General features: G+C 46.4%; 1 protein-coding gene across 1 annotated transcript in view; it reads right to left on the bottom strand.

The window, feature by feature from the left end:
* Positions 1–7,567: 7,567 nt before the first annotated feature.
* Positions 7,568–20,782, bottom strand: part of LOC309556047 (uncharacterized protein) — a 53,546-nt gene continuing 40,331 nt past the window's right edge. Inside the window, exons 3-4 of the mRNA XM_082258339.1 lie at positions 16,198–16,311; positions 7,568–13,545 (exon numbers count right to left, since the gene is read on the bottom strand). Of these exons, the coding sequence (XP_082114465.1) occupies positions 7,985–13,545; positions 16,198–16,311 (5,675 nt within the window). The 3' untranslated portion in view covers positions 7,568–7,984. The remainder of the gene's footprint in view (positions 13,546–16,197; positions 16,312–20,782) is intronic.

Below are 20,782 nucleotides of genomic sequence, written 5' to 3'. Positions count from 1 at the left end.
GTTTTTTTTTACTATCCTCCGCTATTTGTCTCTCAAAGTTTATTTTAGCCATCTTGATTTCGTGTTTACTTTTCTTATTTGCCTCCTTGTATTGCTCGAAAGTCGAAACTGTGCCCTCTGATTTATATTTCTTGAAGGCCATTTTTTTTCCCCTAATAAGTTTTTTAACGCTACGGTTTAGCCAGCCAGGTTTGGCTTTGTCTCTTCTAAATTTATTTCCCATAGGAATGCACTGCAAGATGCATTTGCTTAATATGTTCCTAAAGCATTCCCATTTTTCCTCTGTGGTCAGGGATCCCAGGGTTTGGTCCCAGTTTACCCTTTCCATCAATGAGTACAATTTTGGAAAGTTTGCCCTTCTGAAGTTTAGGGTTAAATCAGAGACCCCCCACATAACCCCCCCCCCCCTTACATCAGGGACCCCCTTACTTTTATTGCAGGAGAGAGACCTCACTTATCTCACGCTGTCTGCAGCTTTTTTTTCTTTAATCTTCCCGTCCACACATCCCCGGGGAGTGTGGGCGGGGCAGACCCAGGAGGAGAAGGGGCGGGAGGAGGAGCTGATGATCTCTCTCCTCTGGCGTCCCTGCAGAGAGGAGGAGTGATCAGTCAGCTGCGGCGTCTGTGTGGCTGAGTTGTGTGTAATACACAGCTCAGTCCTGAAACGGTAGGAGACCGGGGCACAGCCGCACAGCGGGAGGTAAGTGGCAGCCGTGGCCTGCGTTAACCCTGTCCAGGCCGCTGCTTACCTCCCGCTGTGCGGCCTGATCTTCTGCGAGCTGTGATGGCCACACGGCACCCTTGTTGCCCATGGCACACCCCAAAGGCCGGCCCTGATGGGAAGCAACTAGCAGGTGATACTGTGTGCCTGAGAACATTATCTGCGAGAAGGCAAAGGCCTTGTAAGCAAACTGCCAGGTACGTCACAAGAAAACGAAGAAGGCTTCAAGGTGAGCAGGGGATGGTTTGATAATTGTAAGAGGAGAAATGGCATCTATAGTGGCGTGGGGCATGGAGAAGCTGCGAGTTCTGCGGCTAAGGCAGCTGAGGCATTTAATGGCCGAGTTCCAAAAGCTCATGGTTTCCGAGAAAGTTTTTAACTGCGATGACACGGGGCTTTTTTGGAAAAAGATGCCAATGAGGACCTACATTACAGCAAAAGAGAATGCAATGCCCGGTCACAAGCCGATGAAAGACCGTCTCACACTCTTGTTTTGTGCTAATGCAAGTGGGATTTCAAAATAAAGCCCCTGCTCGTGTATCATTTCGCGAATCCATGAGCCTTCAAGAAATACAAGGTGCAGAAGAGCCAGTTAAAGGTTATGTGGAGGTCCAACAGCAAGGCTTGGGTCACTCATATCTTGTCCATTGAGTGGATTAATGAAGTCTTCAGTCCTATAGTGAAGAGATACAGTATCTTTTTGAAAATAATCTGCCACTCAAAGTCTTGCTGCTAATGGATAATGCTCCTACTCATCCTCCAGGCCTTCATGACAACTTACTGGAGGAATTTGAGTTCATTAAGGTCAAGTTCCTTCCTCCCAATACCACTCCACTAACCCAGCACGTAGATCAGTAGGTAATTTCCTAATTTAATTTGCTTTACACCAAAGCACTATTTCAGCTATGCTTCGGGGTTACCAAAAGGAACAAACCTTAGCCTCCAAGAATTTTGGAAAGATCATTTCCACATCGTCACCTGCCTTAAGATCATTGATAAAGCCTTAAATGGGGTCACCAAGAGAACCCTCAATTCTGCTTGGAGAAAAAAACTGGCCTGATTGTGTTCTTGGACATGACTTTGAGGGGTTTACTTAGGTACAGGAGCTGCCAGTTGTCTATGAAATTGTGTCCTTGGGGCAGACTTTAGGACTGGAGGTGAATGATGACGACATTCAAGAGCTGGTGGAGGAACATGACCAGGAGTTAACCACCGAGGAACTGATGGATCTGCATCACAAGCAACAGCAAGGTGTTATGGAGATCTTGTCTGAAGAGGAGGATAAAAAGGCAGAGGAATCCATCACTTCAAAATAGATTAGGAAGAGGTGTAAAATATGGGAAACAGTGCAAAATTGTTTAGAAAAGCACCACCCGAATACGGCTGTAGCAGTGCAAACTATAAATCTGTTTGACGACATTGCAATGTCACATTTCCGCCAAATTCTCAAAAGGGGACAAAAGCAAGTGTCATTGGATAGGTTCTTTGTTAAAGTTAGTGATAGACATCCAGGGGAGGACTGGGCTAGGGGGCAGGGGGGCAATTGCCTCCTGGGCCGCTCTGCTGCCCCATAAAAAGGCTGCACCACTTCTGCCACAGACATGCCTAAATGATTCCTGGTGAAGGGAAGTAAAAAGTCCCCACCGCTCACCTACTGAGTGCGGGATGAAGACAAGGACAGAGCGCAGCCCTCCCCCAGCATGGATGGTGTAAACTGTGTCTAAGCAGATGCCGGTTCCATGCCACACTGGAGTCTCTCACCTGGCCAGCCCCAACCGAGCTGTCCCAGCTCCCCCCAACCACCCCCTGCTGGAGCTTCTGCCTGGAATGGGGGTCAGACGGAGGCTGAGAAGAGGGAGAGTGGGAGGGGGGCCAGGTAGCTGCACCATGGGCCTCTGGATTGTACTTGCCCCCTGGGCCAAAAGTTGCCAGTCAGCCCCTGTAGACATCCTACAAAATAACCACTCTCCTCGTCTCCCCCACACCAGCCTCGATTCTATTCAAAGGCAAAGTGTAGGTTAATTTGTTTAATTTTAACAATACAGTAAACTTAATACTGTATACAGTACTGTATTTTGAAGTTCAGGTTAATTGGTTTTAATTTTTACAGTACACTTTATACTGTATTTTGTATTGCCGTAATAATTTTTGTATGAATAAATGGTTGTGAAACGAATCATCTGAGTTTCCATTATTTCTTATGGGGAAATTCGCTTTGATATGAGAGCGCTTTGGATTACAAGCATGTTTCCAGAACGAAATATGCTCGCAAGCAAAGGTATTACTTTAATTGCTCATAGAGCGACCACATGCGGGTGATTGGCTCTGGACGTAGACTGCATTCAGGGCCAATCACTTGCAAATAAACACTCCATGAGCAATCACACGCAAGCCGCTGCGATTTGCTGCGGAAGTTGTCAGCCTCTTATTATTTCAATGAAGCTGCCTCCTACACACAATCGTCCCCATTGGGGTTCCCACATGATTGCACAGGACCCCTTTCGCAAGTGTGGAATGAGGCCCTAAAAATAGTGCAAATACAGAAAATAACTGGTCCATCCTGATAGATGTAGAAAGAGGGTAAAAAATGCTCTAAAGGTGAAAAATAAATATAAAGCAGCGACTTCAAGTGTGACCACACCCTTAACCACTTAAGCCCCAGCCCTATTTCGGACACTTTTTGTTCACGCGTTAAAACCAGTATTTTTTCCTAGAAAACTACTTAGAACCCCCAAACATTATATATATTTTTTAGCAAAGACTGGAGAATAAAATGTCGGTCATTGTAATATTTTTTATCACGCGGTATTTGCGCAGCGGTCTTTAAAGCGCCATTTTTTTTGGAAAATTTTTGAAAAATCACATTTCACTAATTTTAAAAAATACTAAACAGTAAAGTTAGCCCATTTTTTTGTATATTGTGAAAGAACATGTCACGCCGAGTAAATAGATACCCAACATGTTACGGTTTAAAATTGCGCCCCCCCCGTGGGATCGCGACAAACTACGAGGCATCATCCCGGTACACTACCGCAAAGTTTACCGACGTAGACCTACGTTAGTATGCGGTAAGTGGTTAAACAATAATAATACAATAAGTCGCGCTGAGTGATAAGGAACAAATAAATGTCCAACAAATGTAAATGTCCCAATAGTGAACGTGAATAAATGAATATGTAGAAAAAACGTTGAAAATCTTGAACAGTCTCCAAGGTCCCTTAGGAAATGTGCTTACCAGAAAGACAATTTAAATCTGCAAGATTCATATGCTGAGGTAAGATTCACAAGCCAAGGAGATTGCTTGAAGTTCATGCGTTGGATACTCGCTGTATAGTGTAATAAACCATATAAAAAAGAAAACATTCCATAGCGTGATACCATACAGGAAAATAAATTATATTCAAATCTTATTCCACCACATAGTGTGTGAGTATCCTTCACCGATTGTGAGGCAGCTTACCAGAAATTTGAACACAACGTGAATAACTGTCCCAGTGATAGAAAAGAAAGGGAAACCACCACCAACGTATAGCCTCTTACCAGATTGAGATAGAAATCAGCAGAGTTCAGGTATTCAAACCACCTATTGCCAGCGAGACACCCAAACACACTTAAGCCTCTTACCAGACCACAGATGAATTGTACAGTGTAGTCACTTGATGCACTCCCCCAGCATGTAGGCAGATAGCCTCAGGGACCCGATGACACCAATAGATAAGCCACAATGGGTACTCAGTGACCAGGATGTACCAGCAGACCAGCCCATACAAAAAGAAAGCCGCCAATAGTGTAAAATCTTTGACACACTTTTATTAGTAAAAGAAATGCACTTATAGGCAAGTAGTAGATATATCACGAAAGGGATGTGAAGCCGCCGGCCGGACGGGAAAGCGCATCCGCTCCCTCGATAAGCTTCCGGGTGATGACGTCAGCACGCCGTGACCTAATGGCGTTATCACCTTTGATAACGTCTCCTTGGACGAAACGCCGTTAGGTCACGGCGTGCTGACGTCATCACCCGGAAGCTTATCGAGGGAGCGGATGAGCTTTGCCGTCCGGCCGGCGGCTTCACATCCCTTTCGTGATATATCTACTACTTGCCTATAAGTGCATTTCTTTTACTAATAAAAGTGTGTCAAAGATTTTACACTATTGGCGGCTTTCTTTTTGTATGGGCTGGTCTGCTGGTACATCCTGGTCACTGAGTACCCATTGTGGCTTATCTATTGGTGTCATCGGGTCCCTGAGGCTATCTGCCTACATGCTGGGGGAGTGCATCAAGTGACTACACTGTACAATTCATCTGTGGTCTGGTAAGAGGCTTAAGTGTCTTTGGGTGTCTCGCTGGCAATAGGTGGTTTGAATACCTGAACTCTGCTGATTTCTATCTCAATCTGGTAAGAGGCTATACGTTGGTGGTGGTTTCCCTTTCTTTTCTATCACTGGGACAGTTATTCACGTTGTGTTCAAATTTCTGGTAAGCTGCCTCACAATCGGTGAAGGATACTCACACACTATGTGGTGGAATAAGATTTGAATATAATTTATTTTCCTGTATGGTATCACGCTATGGAATGTTTTCTTTTTTATATGGTTTATTACACTATACATCGAGTATCCAACGCATGAACTTCACGCAATCTCCTTGGCTTGTGAATCTTACCTCAGCATATGAATCTTGCAGATTTAAATTGTCTTTCTGGTAAGCACATTTCCTAAGGGACCTTGGAGATTGTTCAAGATTTTCAACGTTTTTTCTACATATTCATTTATTCACGTTCACTATTGGGACATTTACATTTGTTGGGCATTTATTTGTTCCTCATCACTCAGCGCGACTTATTGTATTATTACCATCCTGATAGATGTCCAAGTGAAGCGAGCTGAAAAAAAGGACTTTACTGCACTGAGATCCCAACAAGCATTGTTAGCGGTATCTACTGGCCTGAAGATCAAATCCCCACCTATCTCTGTCCTATTCACATATATTGATTTTCCTGCAGAACAATGCTTCTAGTTTGAGCACCATCAGCCAGCCTACTTAGTGTGTGTATGAAAAGGGCTCTTTGGAGATGTAGTTCTGGGGACATTCCTATGTCAACAGGAATCCGAGCCCCAGCAGCTGCCCCTATAAGAATTTTAAAAGCTTATTGATGAGATCACAGGGAATAATAGCGGTTATTTACTACATGCTGAGGCATGCTCTAAAGGGCATGTGGGAGGTTGGGGTGTAAATCTAGGTCACGCCTGCACAAATTTCTTAAAGCCTTACAGAAGTCATAGAAATAAACATGCAGTCAGAGATTGTATGAATAGACTTCGTTTTCATAGTCTTACCTTTACTCCCCTGTTACAGTAGTGATTGGGGGGTCTAGATGTGACCGTGCAATCTAAGTGGCACCAGAAAAGACCCAATGCATTTAGTCATTTACATAGACCGGGTCAGACACACCCACTCTTCTGCAGATGATACGTGGCTGTTACTCAGCCCTGCTGGTTGTCCTCATTTGCTTAAGGGGCGTAGCTGTTACTCAGCTCTGCTGGCTGTCCTTACAATGATGGGTGTGGCTGTTACTCAGCTCTGCTTGCTGTCCTCATTTGCTTAAGGGGCGTGGCTGTTACTCAGCTCTGCTGGCTGTCCTCACTTGCACTGAGGGGTGTGACTATTACTAAGCTCTGCAGGCTGTCCTCACTTAAACAGAGGGCTGTGGCTGGTACCCAGCTATGCTGGCTGTCCTCATTTGCACTAAGGAGTCTGGCTGTAACTCAGCTTCACTGACTGTTCTCACAATGAGGGGTGTGGCTGTTACTCAGCTTTGCTGGCTGTCCTCGCACTGAGGGGTGTGGCTGTTATTCAGCTCTATTGGCTGCCTTCACTTGCACTGAGGGTTGTGGCTGTTACTCAGCTCTATTGGCTGTCTTCTCTTGCCGTGCAGGCTGTCCTCACTTAAACAGAGGGCTGTGGCTGTAACTCAGCTTCACTGGCTGTCCTCACAGTGAGGGGTATGGCTGGTACTCCGCTATGCTGGATGTCCTCACTTGCATTGAGTGTGGCTGTAACTCAGCTTCGCTGGCTGACCACTCAATGAGGGGTGTGGCTGTTATTCAGCTTCACTGGCTGTCCTCACAGTAAGGGGTGTGGTGGTTACTCAGCTCTGCTGGCTGTCCTCTCTTGCACTGAGGGGTGTGGCTGTTACTCAGCTCTGCTGGCTGTCCTCACTTGCACCGAGGGGTGTGACTGTCTTCACTTGCACTGAGGGATGTGACTGTTACTCAGCTCTGCTGGCTGTTCTCACTTGCACTGAGGGGTGTGGCTGTTACTCAGCTCTGCTGGCTGTCCTCACTTGCACCGAGGGGTGTGGCTGTTACTCAGCTCTGCCGTCTGTTCTCACTTGCACTGAGGGGTGTGGCTGTTACTCAGCTCTGCTGGCTGTCCTCACTTGCACTGAGGGGTGTGGCTGTTACTCAGCTCTGCTGGCTGTCCTCACTTGCACTGAGGGGTGTGGCTGTTACTCAGCTCTGCTGGCTGTCCTCACTTGCACTGAGGGATGTGACTGTTACTCAGCTCTGGTGGCTGACCTCACTTGCACTGAGGGGTGTGGCTATTACTCTGCTCTGCTGTCTGTTCTCACTTGCACTGAGGGGTGTGGCCGTTACTCAGCTCTGCTGGCTGTCCTCACAATGAGGGATGTGGCTGTTATTCAGCTATACTGACTGTACTCACTTGCACCTAGGGGCTGTGGCTGTTATTTAGCATGGTGGTCAGAAAGCAGAACTTTTACTAAGATTATTTTAAAGTGCTTCCAAGATAGTCAAGGTCATCAAGGGCCAGGTGGCTTTTTCTCCAGGTAATAAAAGATACGTGAGAGCGAGTGCTCTACGCCTTTGTACTAGCTGTCTCATTGGCTGCCATGCAAAAATCAACCTTGACCCCAGGCCAGACTTTAGGATGGACCACTTGCCCCAACCAGTATGATGCTTAACAATACCAAAATCAGTTGCAGATAGAGAATACTCATTAAATAGTAAACAGCAAGCCACCAATGTTCCACCACCAACAGTATAATAGGATATTTATATACAGAGAATATACATCTGGTTTACTTATAGTGGAAGAAGCGTCACTCTCCAACACAGATATCACACACTGGACTTTAGGTGCCTTCATGACCATTGTAAGGAGACCAGGGCCCCAAATATCTGATGTTCTCCTTACAGTCACCCTGTTTGCTATTAGTTGTAACATTTACACAGTATATAGAACTATTCAAGCTGTATCACTTCAATTTCACTTCCAACTTGTGTATTCATTGTATCTGCTATGGGGGTAACGTGTGGAAAGGCCTGGAGACTAACCAACACCTTGCCTCTGTTCTCGCTCATGGTAAAATCATTGACACTATTTGGGTTTTTAGTTGTGATGAGGGCCAAGTTCTTTAGTACAAGGTCCCGGCACATGCTGCTGGGCTCACTCTGTTTCTCGGCAATAGGGACCAGCAATGGTGACTGGACATCAAAATTGGACAGTCCCGTTTTCTTTATTCTATGGATGCGTCTGTGTTCTATGAACTGTGACAGGGACTGACAGACCAGGCCGCAATCTAAGCACTTCAACCGGTATTCATTCTGAGTTTCCGTCTGTGATTGCTTCAACATGTGTTCGCTCAAGGTTTCCACTCGTTGGTTGTCGACTGTCCACTTCAGTACCTGATCATTACAAGTTTCTGGGGGTTTATCCGAATATTTCAATGTGGGTTGCCCCTGAACTCCCACCTGTTGGTTGTTGACTGTCCAACTTTGTGGCTCTACGTGTTGAGCGGATTCCGGACATTCCAGCACAAGCTCCTTTTCGGTTTCCACTTTTTGGCTATTGACCGACCACTTCAAAACGTCTTCCTTTGGCTGGGTGTTCATGTGCAGGCTTCTTCCCGGGTATTTAATCACAATTTCATCTTCAGTCTCAATGCATTGGAAGCCACCTGGAGACATCAAGAGGTGCTCCTGCTGTGATGTCATGCGTTTGTCGTGGACCGATACCTCTTTATTTTCAGCTTTTATTTGTGGAGCAAGGTCTGAAGATTTCAACTTGCTTTTATTCTGGGGTTCTGGATGTTGAAGGTGGTCTAAACGTTTCACTGGCTGTTCCTTACGGGGTTCCAGACGTGGCCGTGACTTCAGGCCTTTGTCGTCAACTAATACCTCTTCATTCTCAGTTTTTATTTGTGAAGCGAGGTCTGGAAATTTCAGCTGGTACTCATTTTGGGGTTCTGGATGTTGAAGGTGGTCTAAACGTTTCACTGGCTGTTCATTACGGGGTTCCAGACGTGGCCGTGACTTCAGGCCTTTGTCGTCAACTAATACCTCTTCATTCTCAGTTTTTATTTGTGAAGAGAGGTCTGGAAATTTCAGCTGGTACTCATTTTGGGGTTCTCGATGTTGGAGAAGGTCTGAACGTTGCACTGGCTGTTCCTTACGGGGTTCCAGACGTGGCTGTGATTTCAGGTGTTCATTCTGGTGCTTCAGAGGTTGACGGAGGTCTGAATGTTTCACCTGTTGTTGATTACAGTGTTCTGGACGTTGCTGTGAATTTACATGTTTGTCATAGATTAATACCTGGTCATTCTCAGTTTTTATTTTAGGACCAAGGTCTGGGAATTTCAGTTGGTCTTTATTCTGGTGTTCCAGATGATGAAGGAGGTCTGAACGTTTCACTTGCAGTTCCTTACAGGGTCCTAGACGTGGCTCTGATTTCAGGGGTTTGTCATAGACTAATACCTCGTTATTCTCAGTTTTTATGTGTGGACTGAGGTCTGGAAACTTCAGCTGGTGTTCAGTCTGATGCGTCAGCGGATGCAGGAGGTCTGAATGTTTTACTTGTTGATTATGGGGTTCCGGATGTTGCTGTGATTTCAGGTGTTTGTTATAGACTAACACCTCTTTATTCTCAGTTTTTACATGTGGGGCAAGGTCGGGAAATTTCAGTTGGTGTTCATTTTGGGGTTCTGGGTCTTGACAGAAGACTGAATGCTTCACCTGTTGTTCATTTCGAGGTTCCAGATGTTTCTGCGATTTCACGTGTTTGTCATAGACCAATACCTCTTCGTTCTTAGTTTTTATGTGTGAACCAAGGTCTGAAAATTTCAAATGATGTTTATTCTGGGGTTCCGGATATTGAAAGAGGACAGAATGTTGCATATTTTTTTCATTTTGGGGTTCCAGTTGTTGAGGGGGATATGAATGTTTTATCTGTCGTTCATGTTGAGGTTCCAGATATTGACCAAGGTCTGAATGTTTCGCCTGATGTTCATTTCGGGGTTCCAGACATTGCTGCAATTTCGCATGTTTGTCGGAGACCAACACCTCTTCATTTTCAGTTTTTATGTGTCGAGCGAAGTCTGAAAATTTCAGGTGTTTATTCTTGGGTTCCGGATGTTGAAAGGGGACAGAATGTGGCACATTTTTTTCATTTTGGGGTTCCAGATGTTGACGAGGATCTGAATGTTTCATCTGTAGTTCATGTCGGGGTTCCGGATGTTGCTGGGATTTCACATGTTTGTCATGGACCAATACCTCTTCATTCTCAGTTTTTATGTGTTGACTGAGGTCTGAAAATTTCAGCTGGTGTTCTTTTTGGGGTTCCAGATGTTGATGGAGATCTAAATGTTTCACCTGTTGGTCATTTCGGGGTTCTGGATGTTCCTTGGATTTTATGTGTTTGTCGTAGACCAATACCTCTTCATTCTCAGTTTTTATGTGTGGAGCCAAGTCTGAAAATTTCAAATGGTGTTTATTCTGGGGTTCTGATTGCTGAAAGAGGATAGAGTGTGGCACGTTTTTTTCATATTGGGGTTCCATATGTTGATGGGGATCAGAATGTTTTATTTGTCCTTCAAGTCGAGGTTCCAGATGTTGAATGAGCCCTGAATGCTTCACCTGTTGTTCATTTCGGGGTTCCGGATGTTTCAGTGATTTTAGGTGTTTGTCATAGATAAATACTTCATTCTCATTTCTAATGCGTGGACCAAGGTCTGAAAATTTCATCCGGTGTTCTTTCTGGGGTTCCGGAGGTTGATGGAGGTCTGAATGTGTCATCTGTCCTTCATGTCTGGGTTCCACATGTTCACAGAGGTGTGAAAGTTTCACCTGTTTTTCATTTATGGGTTCCGGATGTTGCATTGATTTTACAGGTTTCTGGCAGACTAATACCTCTTCATTTTCAGTTTTTATGTGTGGACTGAGATCTGAAACCTTTAGCTGGCATTTATTCTGAAGCTCTGGATATTGACAAAGATCTGACTCTTTCATCAGTCGTTCATTTCGGGGTTCTGGTTGTTGACAGAGGTCTGAATGTTTCACCTGTGGTTTATTATGGGGTTTTGGGTGTTGCGCTGATTTCAGGTGTTTGTCATAGACGAACACCCTTTCGTTCTCAGTTTCGGTGTGTGGACCAAGGTCTGAAAATCTTAGTGGGTGTTCGTTTTGGGGTTCTAGATATTGACGGAAGTCTGAAAGTTTCACTTGATGTTCTATTCGTGGTTCTGGATGGTGCGATGATTTCACATGTTTGTCATAGACGAATACCCCTTTGTTTTCAGTAACTTTGTGTGGACCAAGGTCTGAAAATCTTAGTGAGTGCTTATTTTGGGGTTCCAGATGTTGATGGAAGTCTGAATGTTCCACCTGTCGTTTATGTTGGGGTTCCAGATGTTGACCAAGGTCTGAGTGTTCCATCTGACGTTTATTTTGGTATCCGGGGTATTGCCAGGGTTCAGAACGTTTCAGATGGTGTTCAATCTGTGGCTTCGGATGTTGGCACAGCTCTACACTTTTAAGTTGGTCCCCCGTGTGAGGTTCCTGCCATGAATTAATGTCCATCATCTCTTCAGGCTCAGATTTTATCTGTTGAGCAATATGTGAATACGTCAACTTTGGTTCACCCAGAGGTTCCATTTGTTGAGTAGTGTCCAAAGAACTGAGTTCACCATAATTGTCCCTGTATTGACTAGCCGGATCTATAATGTCCTGTTTGTTTTCCGCCAATGGAAAGTGCATCCGCTTGTGACGATTCAGGGTAGAGGAGTCATTGAACCTCTTGCCACAGACGGGGCACTGGTACGGTTTCTCTCCTGTGTGAACTCTGATGTGCCTCCGGAGCTTGGCATGTTCAACAAAGCCCCTACTGCAAATGTGACATTGGAAGGGCCGTTCTCCGGTATGCCTCCGCATGTGAATTATCAGAGAGGATTTCCGAGGGAAGCCTTTTTCACACACCGAGCACTGGAACGGTTTCTGCCCATTGTGAGATTCCTGGTGCGCGAGAAGCATGCACCGGTAGATAAAGCTCTTTCCACAGTCGGAGCAATGGTGAGGTTTATTTCCAGAATGTGTTTTCTGGTGAGTGACCAGCTTAGAGGGGTACAAGAAGGACTTTCCGCAGTCCTGGCAGACGTGTGGCTTCTGTCCACAGTGAGTCTTCTGGTGGATAAGAAGATTGGATTCGTGAGTGAAGTGCTTGTTGCATTCGGCGCATGAGTAAGACCTTGGCTTAGTGTGAGTTTTCCGGTGGGTGACCAGCTTTGATGGGTAAGTGAAGGATTTGTCACAATCTGGGCACTTGTAAGGCTTCATCCCGCCATGAATGATGAAATGGCGAACCAGAAATTTCCACACGTCAAAGCTTTCACCGCAACTGGCGCAGATATAGAGTTTTTCTCCGGAGTCTGGCTCCTCTGTGATGGGTTTGTTGGACTCTGTAGTTTCGGAACAGTCATTTGGCTCTGAGCTCTTCTCTAGCTCGTTGTGCCCTTCCAACTCAGGGTGCTCTGGTGGTGGGCATTCAGCTTGATTGTTGCCCTGGGCTGGGTCACTGCTTTCTATGGGCTTGTGGAGCTCCTCTCCCTTACTGGTCTCAGCTGGCGTGGGGCACACAGCTGACTCAAGGCACGCCACTGGTTCATGGCATGTATCTGGCTCACTGCACTCCGGCGGCTGAGTGCACACAGCTGGCTCACTGCACCCCACGGGCTGAGGGCACACAGCTGGCTCACTGCACCCCACGGGCTGAGGGCACACAGCTGGCTCACTGCACCCCACGGGCTGAGGGCACACAGCTGGCTCACTGCACCCCACGGGCTGAGGGCACACAGCTGGCTCACTGCACCCCACGGGCTGAGGGCACACAGCTGGCTCACTGCACTCCACAGGCTGAGGGCACACAGATGACTCCATTAACACCACTGGCTGAAGGCATGGACTTATTCCTTCAATTGGCTTACTTTGCACCATTGGCTGTGGGCAGGGAATTACAGCCGGCTCGCTGCACTCCATTGGCTGAGGGCACACAGAAGGCTCAATTAATGCCACCATCTGAGGGCAGGGACTTATTCCTTCAGTTTGCTTACTTAGCACCACTGGCTGTGGGCAGGGACTTACAGGCGACACACTGCACTCCATTGGCTGACAGCAGGGACTTATAGGTGGCTCACTGCACTCCATTGGCTGAGGGCACACCACTGGTTGAGTGTTGACAGTTGGTTCGCTGCACACCACTGGCTTACGCTTCAAAGCAGGGCCACCACACTTCTTGGTCATACAGGACTTAGCTGGCTCATGGCACTCCTCTGAGACCTCCTTTGCGGTAATGCTCTGATTACAAGACTTTTGCTTTTTTAGACCGTGAAGCTGTAAGGTGAAATCAGTGAGGATTTCGAGGGTGGACTTGGATTGGATCTCCATGTTTTGAATCCTAACTTCTTTGGGTTTCTTGGTTGCGTTTTGAGCCACGTGAGTCTTGATCCCAACCAGAGACTGCAGCGAAGTTTTTTCTGCAGAAACCAAGAAAAAAAAAATATATAGTTAGATTAACCACTAGATCTAGTGAAGATTTACCCCCCCCCCCACCCCCCCATGACCAGGCTATTGTTTGCGATACGGCAGTGCGTTACTTTAACTGACAATTGTGTGGTCGTGCGACTCTGTACCCAAATAAAACTCATGTCCTGTTTTCCCCACAAATAGAGCTTTCTTTTGGTGGTATTTGGTCACCTTTGTGGTTTTTATTTTTTGCCCTAGAGGTAAAAAACTAACAATTTTGAAAAAAAATATATATAAATTAGGCCAATATGTATTCTGCTACATAAATCCCAATAAATGTATATTGATTGGTTTGAGCAAGTTATAGCGTCTACAAACTTTTTTTTTCCTGTAATGGCGGCGATCAGCAACTTATAGCGGGACTGCGATATTGCAGTGGATAATCGGACACTGACTGACACTTTGTAGGAACCAATGACACCAATACAGTCATCAGTGCTAAAAATATGCACTGCCACTGTACTAATGACACTGGCTGGGAAGGAGTTAACTTCAGGGGCGATCAAAGGGTTAACTGTGTGCCTAGCCAGTGTTTTAGTACAGTGGGGGAGGTGCTTATACTAAGGGAAGACATGGATCCTAGTCCCTACTTTGCTGGAACACAAATTCCATTCCTTTCCTGCTGACAGAACGTAAATCTGCTTTGTTTGTATAGGCGAACTGCCGTTCTACCTCGCTGCTTGATCATCGGTGGGTGCCGGCGAACATCAAGTCCTGAGCATCTGCTGTGTGTGTGTGATCATAGCAGGAGCGAGCCGCCGACACTGCGCATGCGCGCCCCCGACCCGGATCATGTATATAAACATAATCAAGCGAACAGGTGCCGCTCTGTAGCAGTAAAACTGTAATGGAGTGGACCTGAAGTGGTTAATTGTACAGGAAGTGACCCTAACAATCTGTAGGACTTAAAAGTATAAGTTTAACCACTTTCTGACCACGCCATAACAAATATACTGCTACAGGGCGACCCTCCTGGGCAGCATTATATATACATACATATGTAAAATATCTATATATATATATATACACACATATACATACATACATACATACATACATATATACATATATATATATATATATATATATATATATATATATATATATATATATATATATATATATATATAGATATTTTACACACAGTATTTCACAAAAATGAGTACACCCCTCACATTTTTGAAAATATTTTATTCTATCTTTTCATGTGACAACACTGAAGAAATGAGACTTTGCTACAATGTAAAGTAGTGAGTGTACAGCTTGTATAACAGTGTAAATTTACTGTCCCCTCAAAATAACTCAACACACAGCCATTAATGTCTAAACCGCTGGCAACAAAAGTGAGTACACCCCTAAGTGACAATGTCCAAATTGGGCCCAAAGTGTCAATATTTTGTGTGGCCGCCATTATTTTCCAGCACTGCCTTAACCCTCTTGGGCATGGAGTTCACCAGAGCTTCACAGGTTGTCATTGGAGTCCTCTTCCCCTCCTCCATGATGACATCACAGAGCTGGTGGATGTTAGAGACCTTGCGCTCCTCCACCTTCGGTTTGAGGATGTCCCACAGATGCTCAATAGGGTTTAGGTCTGGAGACATGCTTGGTCAGTCCATCACCTTTACCCTCAGCTTCTTTAGCAAGGCAGAGGTGCGTTTGGGGTCGTTATGCTGGAAGACGTGGAGGAGAGAAGGGGGGGGGGGAGACGTGGAGGAGACAAGGGGGGGAAGACGGAGAAGGAGACAAGCGGGGAAGACGGAGAAGGAGACAAGCGGGGAAGACGGAGAAGGAGACAAGCGGGGAAGACGGAGAAGGAGAGAAGGAAAGACGGAGAAGGAGAGAAGGAAAGACTGAGAAGGAGAGAAGGAAAGACGGAGAAGGAGAGAAGGAAAGACGGAGAAGGAGAGAAGGAAAGACGGAGAAGGAGAGAAGGAAAGACGGAGAAGGAGAGAATTAAAGACGGAGAAGGAGAGAATTAAAGACGGAGAAGGAGAGAATTAAAGACGGAGAAGGAGAGAATTAAAGACGGAGAAGGAGAGAATTAAAGACGGAGAAGGAGAGAATTAAAGACGGAGAAGGAGAGAAGGAAAGGCGACAGGAGAGAAGGAAAGGCGACAGGAGAGAAGGAAAGGCGACAGGAGAGAAGGAAAGGCGACAGGAGAGAAGGAAAGGCGACAGGAGAGAAGGAAAGGCGACAGGAGAGAAGGAAAGGCGACAGGAGAGAAGGAAAGACGACAGGAGAGAAGGAAAGACGACAGGAGAGAAGGAAAGACGACAGGAGAGAAGGAAAGACGACAGGAGAGAAGGAAAGACGACAGGAGAGAAGGAAAGACGAGGAGAGAAGGAAGACGGGGAGAGAACATTACACCAACCACACAGTTGGGTGAGTTGGGATTGTTTTTATACATAATGAAGAGTATAAAGCAGAGCAGATCCCACAGACCTCTCCTAGATGTCCCCTCACACCGGATCTGCCTGTATATGGCCTGTGTGGGACGATCTGATTGACCAGAAATAGACATGAAGAGCAGGAAGGTTCCCCAGTCCCTACCCAGATACTACCAGACCAATGGAAGACGATGACAAATTATTTATCTTCTTACCAGCGGTGGATCCTCTGGTCTCCTTCCTGGATGTCAGGTTGGACACGTAGTCCCCATACAGGACGCTCCCCATCAGGATCTTCAGGATGATTTCTGGTCTCACTGCAGTTGGATCTACAGAAGAATTATAACAGCTGAGCTGTACACTGTGTACCCCTTCAAAGATCAGAATGATCCCCATGTACCCCCAAACGAGCCAAGCCCTATACACAATATGTATTTATACATGAAGGGCACTTTCATTTTCATGGCATATCTTATTTCAGACCTGGTGATGTCATCACTGGGTCTCTGTACTACTCCATGTCGGCGGGGGCTACATAGCTTACGGAGGTCATATTTGCATAGGTAACGCCCACGTGTGATGCTGAGCCTCCATGATTGAAAGGTACGTGACTACAGGACACAGCGGGGACAGGGGAGGGGTCAGAGAAAGGAATCTATGAACACTACAAGCTTTATTTACATGGCTAACACACTGAGATTGGTCAGCGGTGACTACACACTCCTCAATGTGTGTTCCTATTGGTCAGCTGTGAGTCTATCCTCCTCAATGTGTTCCCATTGGTCAGCAGTGACTACACCCTCCTCAATGTGTGTTCCCATTGGTAAGCTGTGAGTCTGTCTGTGTCGGGAGTGACTTTGGGTGGCAGTGCTTGTGGAACCCAGATTACCTTAGAGAGGTTGGGAAACTCCTTATCCAGCTTCCCCGGCTCCTCTTATTTGTAAGTCACCCAGTGTCTATTAGGGGTACAGGGTGACCAAGAATCCCAGTCAGGTCTGCACTAACCAGTCTCACTGTACAACCACACTGGACTTAGGATTTCGTGTTACCCCGGTTATCCTGGGTTCTATATGTGTGGTTTGTGCTGAAAGAACGAAGGGACAGTAATATTTATGAACAATATTCTTCAAGAAATATATGAAGATAAATTGGTTCAACCTTTTCAGGCTGCTTGTAGGAGTTTTGTCTCATACACCATTGCTAGATAGTTTGAGGTGGGGTTTGTTATTAAGTGCCTGTATCCCATTGTTCTATTGTTTCTATCTGCCTTGGGATCAACCTATGATGGGATTTATATGTGTATGTGGATTAGCTGCTGGAGGGGAGGGGGAATTTTTCCAGCAGCCCTTCCTAAAGACTGTCTGTGTGTCATGTTACTGAATGTAGTTTACCCAGCCCTGTGTCATTATGCAAAGAAGGGGGGATTGTCCCCTGAGTGTATCTCTCTCTGTCCCTGTGTTTCATTAAACAGTCTTATGTTTTTAACCACCCTACATTGATGTTGTGACAGAACCCACTGTCACTGTGTGCTTTGGAGGGGACTGTGCGCAAGCCTCCTACCGGCAGACTATAGGCCAGAAGATACTGGGGACCTAGGGACATTGCCTTTTATTTCATTTTATGTTCCCTTTATTCATCTTCTGAACAGCTGAAGATGGCATGACTCAGGGCATTGACTTAATGTAATGCTACAGCCCTTCTCCCCCCCATCCTCCCCCCCCTCCTGTTTCTGTGTCTAATTGTGTGGATTCATGACACAGACAATGGTCTGGGCTGGAGACATCTCTCCGCAGGGGGTGTGTATTAAGACTGCCTGTTTCAATGTACAAATGTTCCGTTCCCATTGGCTGGTCCTTGTCCCCTTCCCCCCCCTTGGGCAAGGCTAAGGGCAGTTTCCCTAACTGTGTGTAAAACTGTATGTCTTGGAATTTAATAAACAGTTTAAGCTCTGCATGGTTAACCCTCAACACCTGTGTGGATTGTCTCGTGATTGAGGGGTTACGGGCTGGGTATGGCTTCTCTGCAGGCTGTGGGTGTGTTTGGAGGACAGGAGACACCGGTCCGGCGGATGTGCCCACCTGGGGTACTAAGATCCTTTACAGATGTCTCGACAAGTGACTGGGTGGGCTAAGGGATCTTGGATTGTGCTGGTACCAGGCAAGGGAAGCTTATATGGCAGACGTACACTTCTTGGGTATGGTGATCTGTGACATTGGTGGCAAGCGGTGGGATAGTGCTTCCTTCCTGTAAAAATACGTCCAAACCACCACCGGGATCCAAGATTGGGATAGCATACTTCGGTCACCCCATCGGAGATATGGACCTGGCATCAGAGTTGAAGGGGCTGCTGCGGATCGCCCTTTCATCAATCCCCAGGACTGTGTCTGCGGATCAATACCTGGAGATTTGAGTGGAGGTCTGGAATGGAGCCCTCCAGGTCGTTGGTACACATCAGAGCAAGTGCTTTCCAATCTTAGGGCAACTGGCCAGTGACCAACAGGAGTTGCGAATGCCATTCCTGGGACAGCGGCCCCAGGAGCAATGGGTGTCCAAGTTGGACAGGCTGGTCCAGCAGGAGATAGAGCTGGACAACCGATATCGGGCTCTGTAATGGCACGCAGAGCGGGAATATTTAGGGGAAACAACAGAATGCTCTCCGGAGATATAGGACTTTGGCAGCCCTGGATTGCTGTGGGAGGGCCTTACAGATGTGTTTGTGTTTGGCGATGAAGGGGAACCTTCCCTTGAGGACCTGCTAGAATACAGAGAGGCTATGCTCCATCTCACAGGGGTCTGAGAGCTTAAACTGGATCTGGAATACTTGCTAAGGAAAGAACAGCATCTGGAAAGGGCATACAGGAAACTGCTAGAACACGTTCAGCAGCAAGCCCTAGAATCAGCAGCAGAAACTCCAGAGATTGTCATCCCCAAAGCTGAAGTGCTGACAACAGGGGAGAGCTCCGCTAGCCTCTGCCCAGCACCAGTAACATCATCTTCATTGCACAGACAGGAGATGGTGAACCCTTATCCCCAGATACCAGTTCATGAGACTGGGTATTTAATAGACTTTTCTGCTGAAGAGGAACAGCCTGGCGAGTCTTCTGCAGAAGAACTGGCTTCAATGCATGGCGCTGTGGACCCCTACATACAACAATCGGTGGCCTTGAAGTATTTGTGCAAGGCCACCGACGTTTCACTTTACTTCCCAGTGGAACAGCTGGCAGCTGGGCAGAACACTACTGGCCTCTGCTCACAACAACCAACTTTGCAGCAGCTCCAGGGTGAGAATGCAATTGGCACCTCACAACTGCAGCTTGAGCTGATATCAGTGGATGGGACTTCGGTATTCACTGACAGCAACCCAGCAGAAGAGCTGGCAACAAGGCAGAGTGCTGCTGGCCTCTGCCCTCAACTAACGGAAGATGGATTTCCTGTGGTAGTGGATGGGACTTCGGTTTCCACTAACACAACCCCAGGAAAAAAGTCTGGCATTGGGACAGGAGGATGTCAGCCTTGCTGTGCAAGCACTGGGGGGATTTTCATCTAGAAAAAGTGGATGGAACTAAGGTCTCCACCTGGACACTCCAAAGATGCTGGGCAGTTGGCCCTGATCCCCAACAGCATGATGGAGTGAGCCCAGCCACCCTGTCTTCTCTCCAGCGGCTGAAAGGACTCCAGGGAGAAGGACCAGTCCACACTTCTCCCCAGCAGCAATGTTCTACAAGAGAGACAGAGGTTGGCTGGCTGAGTAACGCTTTTCGTTCGGGACAATTTGTTTGGGGTACTGTGTGGCTAGTCATTGGGGAACTGGAAGTACAGACTGCCTTCAAAGTCAACCCGTTTGAGGTTTTCTTCCCTTCAAAAGGGGAGATATGTGACGGGAGTCACTTTGGGCTTGCGGAACCCAGAATACCTAGGAGAGGTCGGGAAACTCCTTGTTCAGCTCCCCAGGTCCCTCCTATGTGTAAGTCACCATGTCTATTAGGGGCGCAGTGAGCGAGAACCCCAGTTTAATCTGCACTAATCAGACTCACTGCACAACCACACCGGACCCAGTATTTAGTGTTACCCCGGTTATCCTGGGTTCTACACGCGAGGTTTGTGTTGAAAGAATGAATGGGCTCTTTCACTTAGCACAATAATATTTATGAACAATATTCCTCAGGAAATATATGAAGATAAATTGGTACAACCTTTTTCGGCTGCTTGTAGGAGTTTGTCTCAGACCATTGCTAGATAGTTTGAGGTGGGGTTTGTTATTGGCAAGTACCTGTATCCATTCGTTCTATTGTTTCTGTCTGCCTTGGGATCAACCTATTATGGGATGTATGTGTGTGTCTGTGGATAATTGGATAATAAACGTCTAGATATGGATTGTCACCCCAGAGTGTCAGTGAAAATAGGTGAAATACCTACTCACCAAATGCAGTTGATCTTGCTTGCCCTATAGCAACAAGATCAAATAGAGATCAAATGGTCTCTGTGGCCAGGTACAGGGCGTCCTCTGAATATCGATCCTCCCGTTTCCTTATTTCAAAGTCAGGTACCTTGTGCGATAGTAAAGAAGGAGACCAGACTCCTCATAGTGAACTCCGTTGTTACTTTTATTGCCCAAGCCTGGGCTAAACAATTGTAAAATATAGCGGTATACAGATCTCAGCCAAAAAGATTTGGTTAGGGTACTGCTTCCCCGCTCAAATGTCGGGTTTGGAGGCTGGGACGCAAAGCCACATCCACTTCCAGCTTGCGTTCCACCTACGGCAGCTTACGTCACTGTGTGCGTTCCAAACTAACGCGTTT

Source organism: Pelophylax lessonae (assembly GCF_965119305.1).
Source record: "Pelophylax lessonae genome assembly, chromosome: 5".
In the NCBI taxonomy this organism is placed as follows: Eukaryota; Metazoa; Chordata; class Amphibia; order Anura; family Ranidae; genus Pelophylax; species Pelophylax lessonae.
This window is presented reverse-complemented; position numbering and strand designations above follow the sequence as displayed.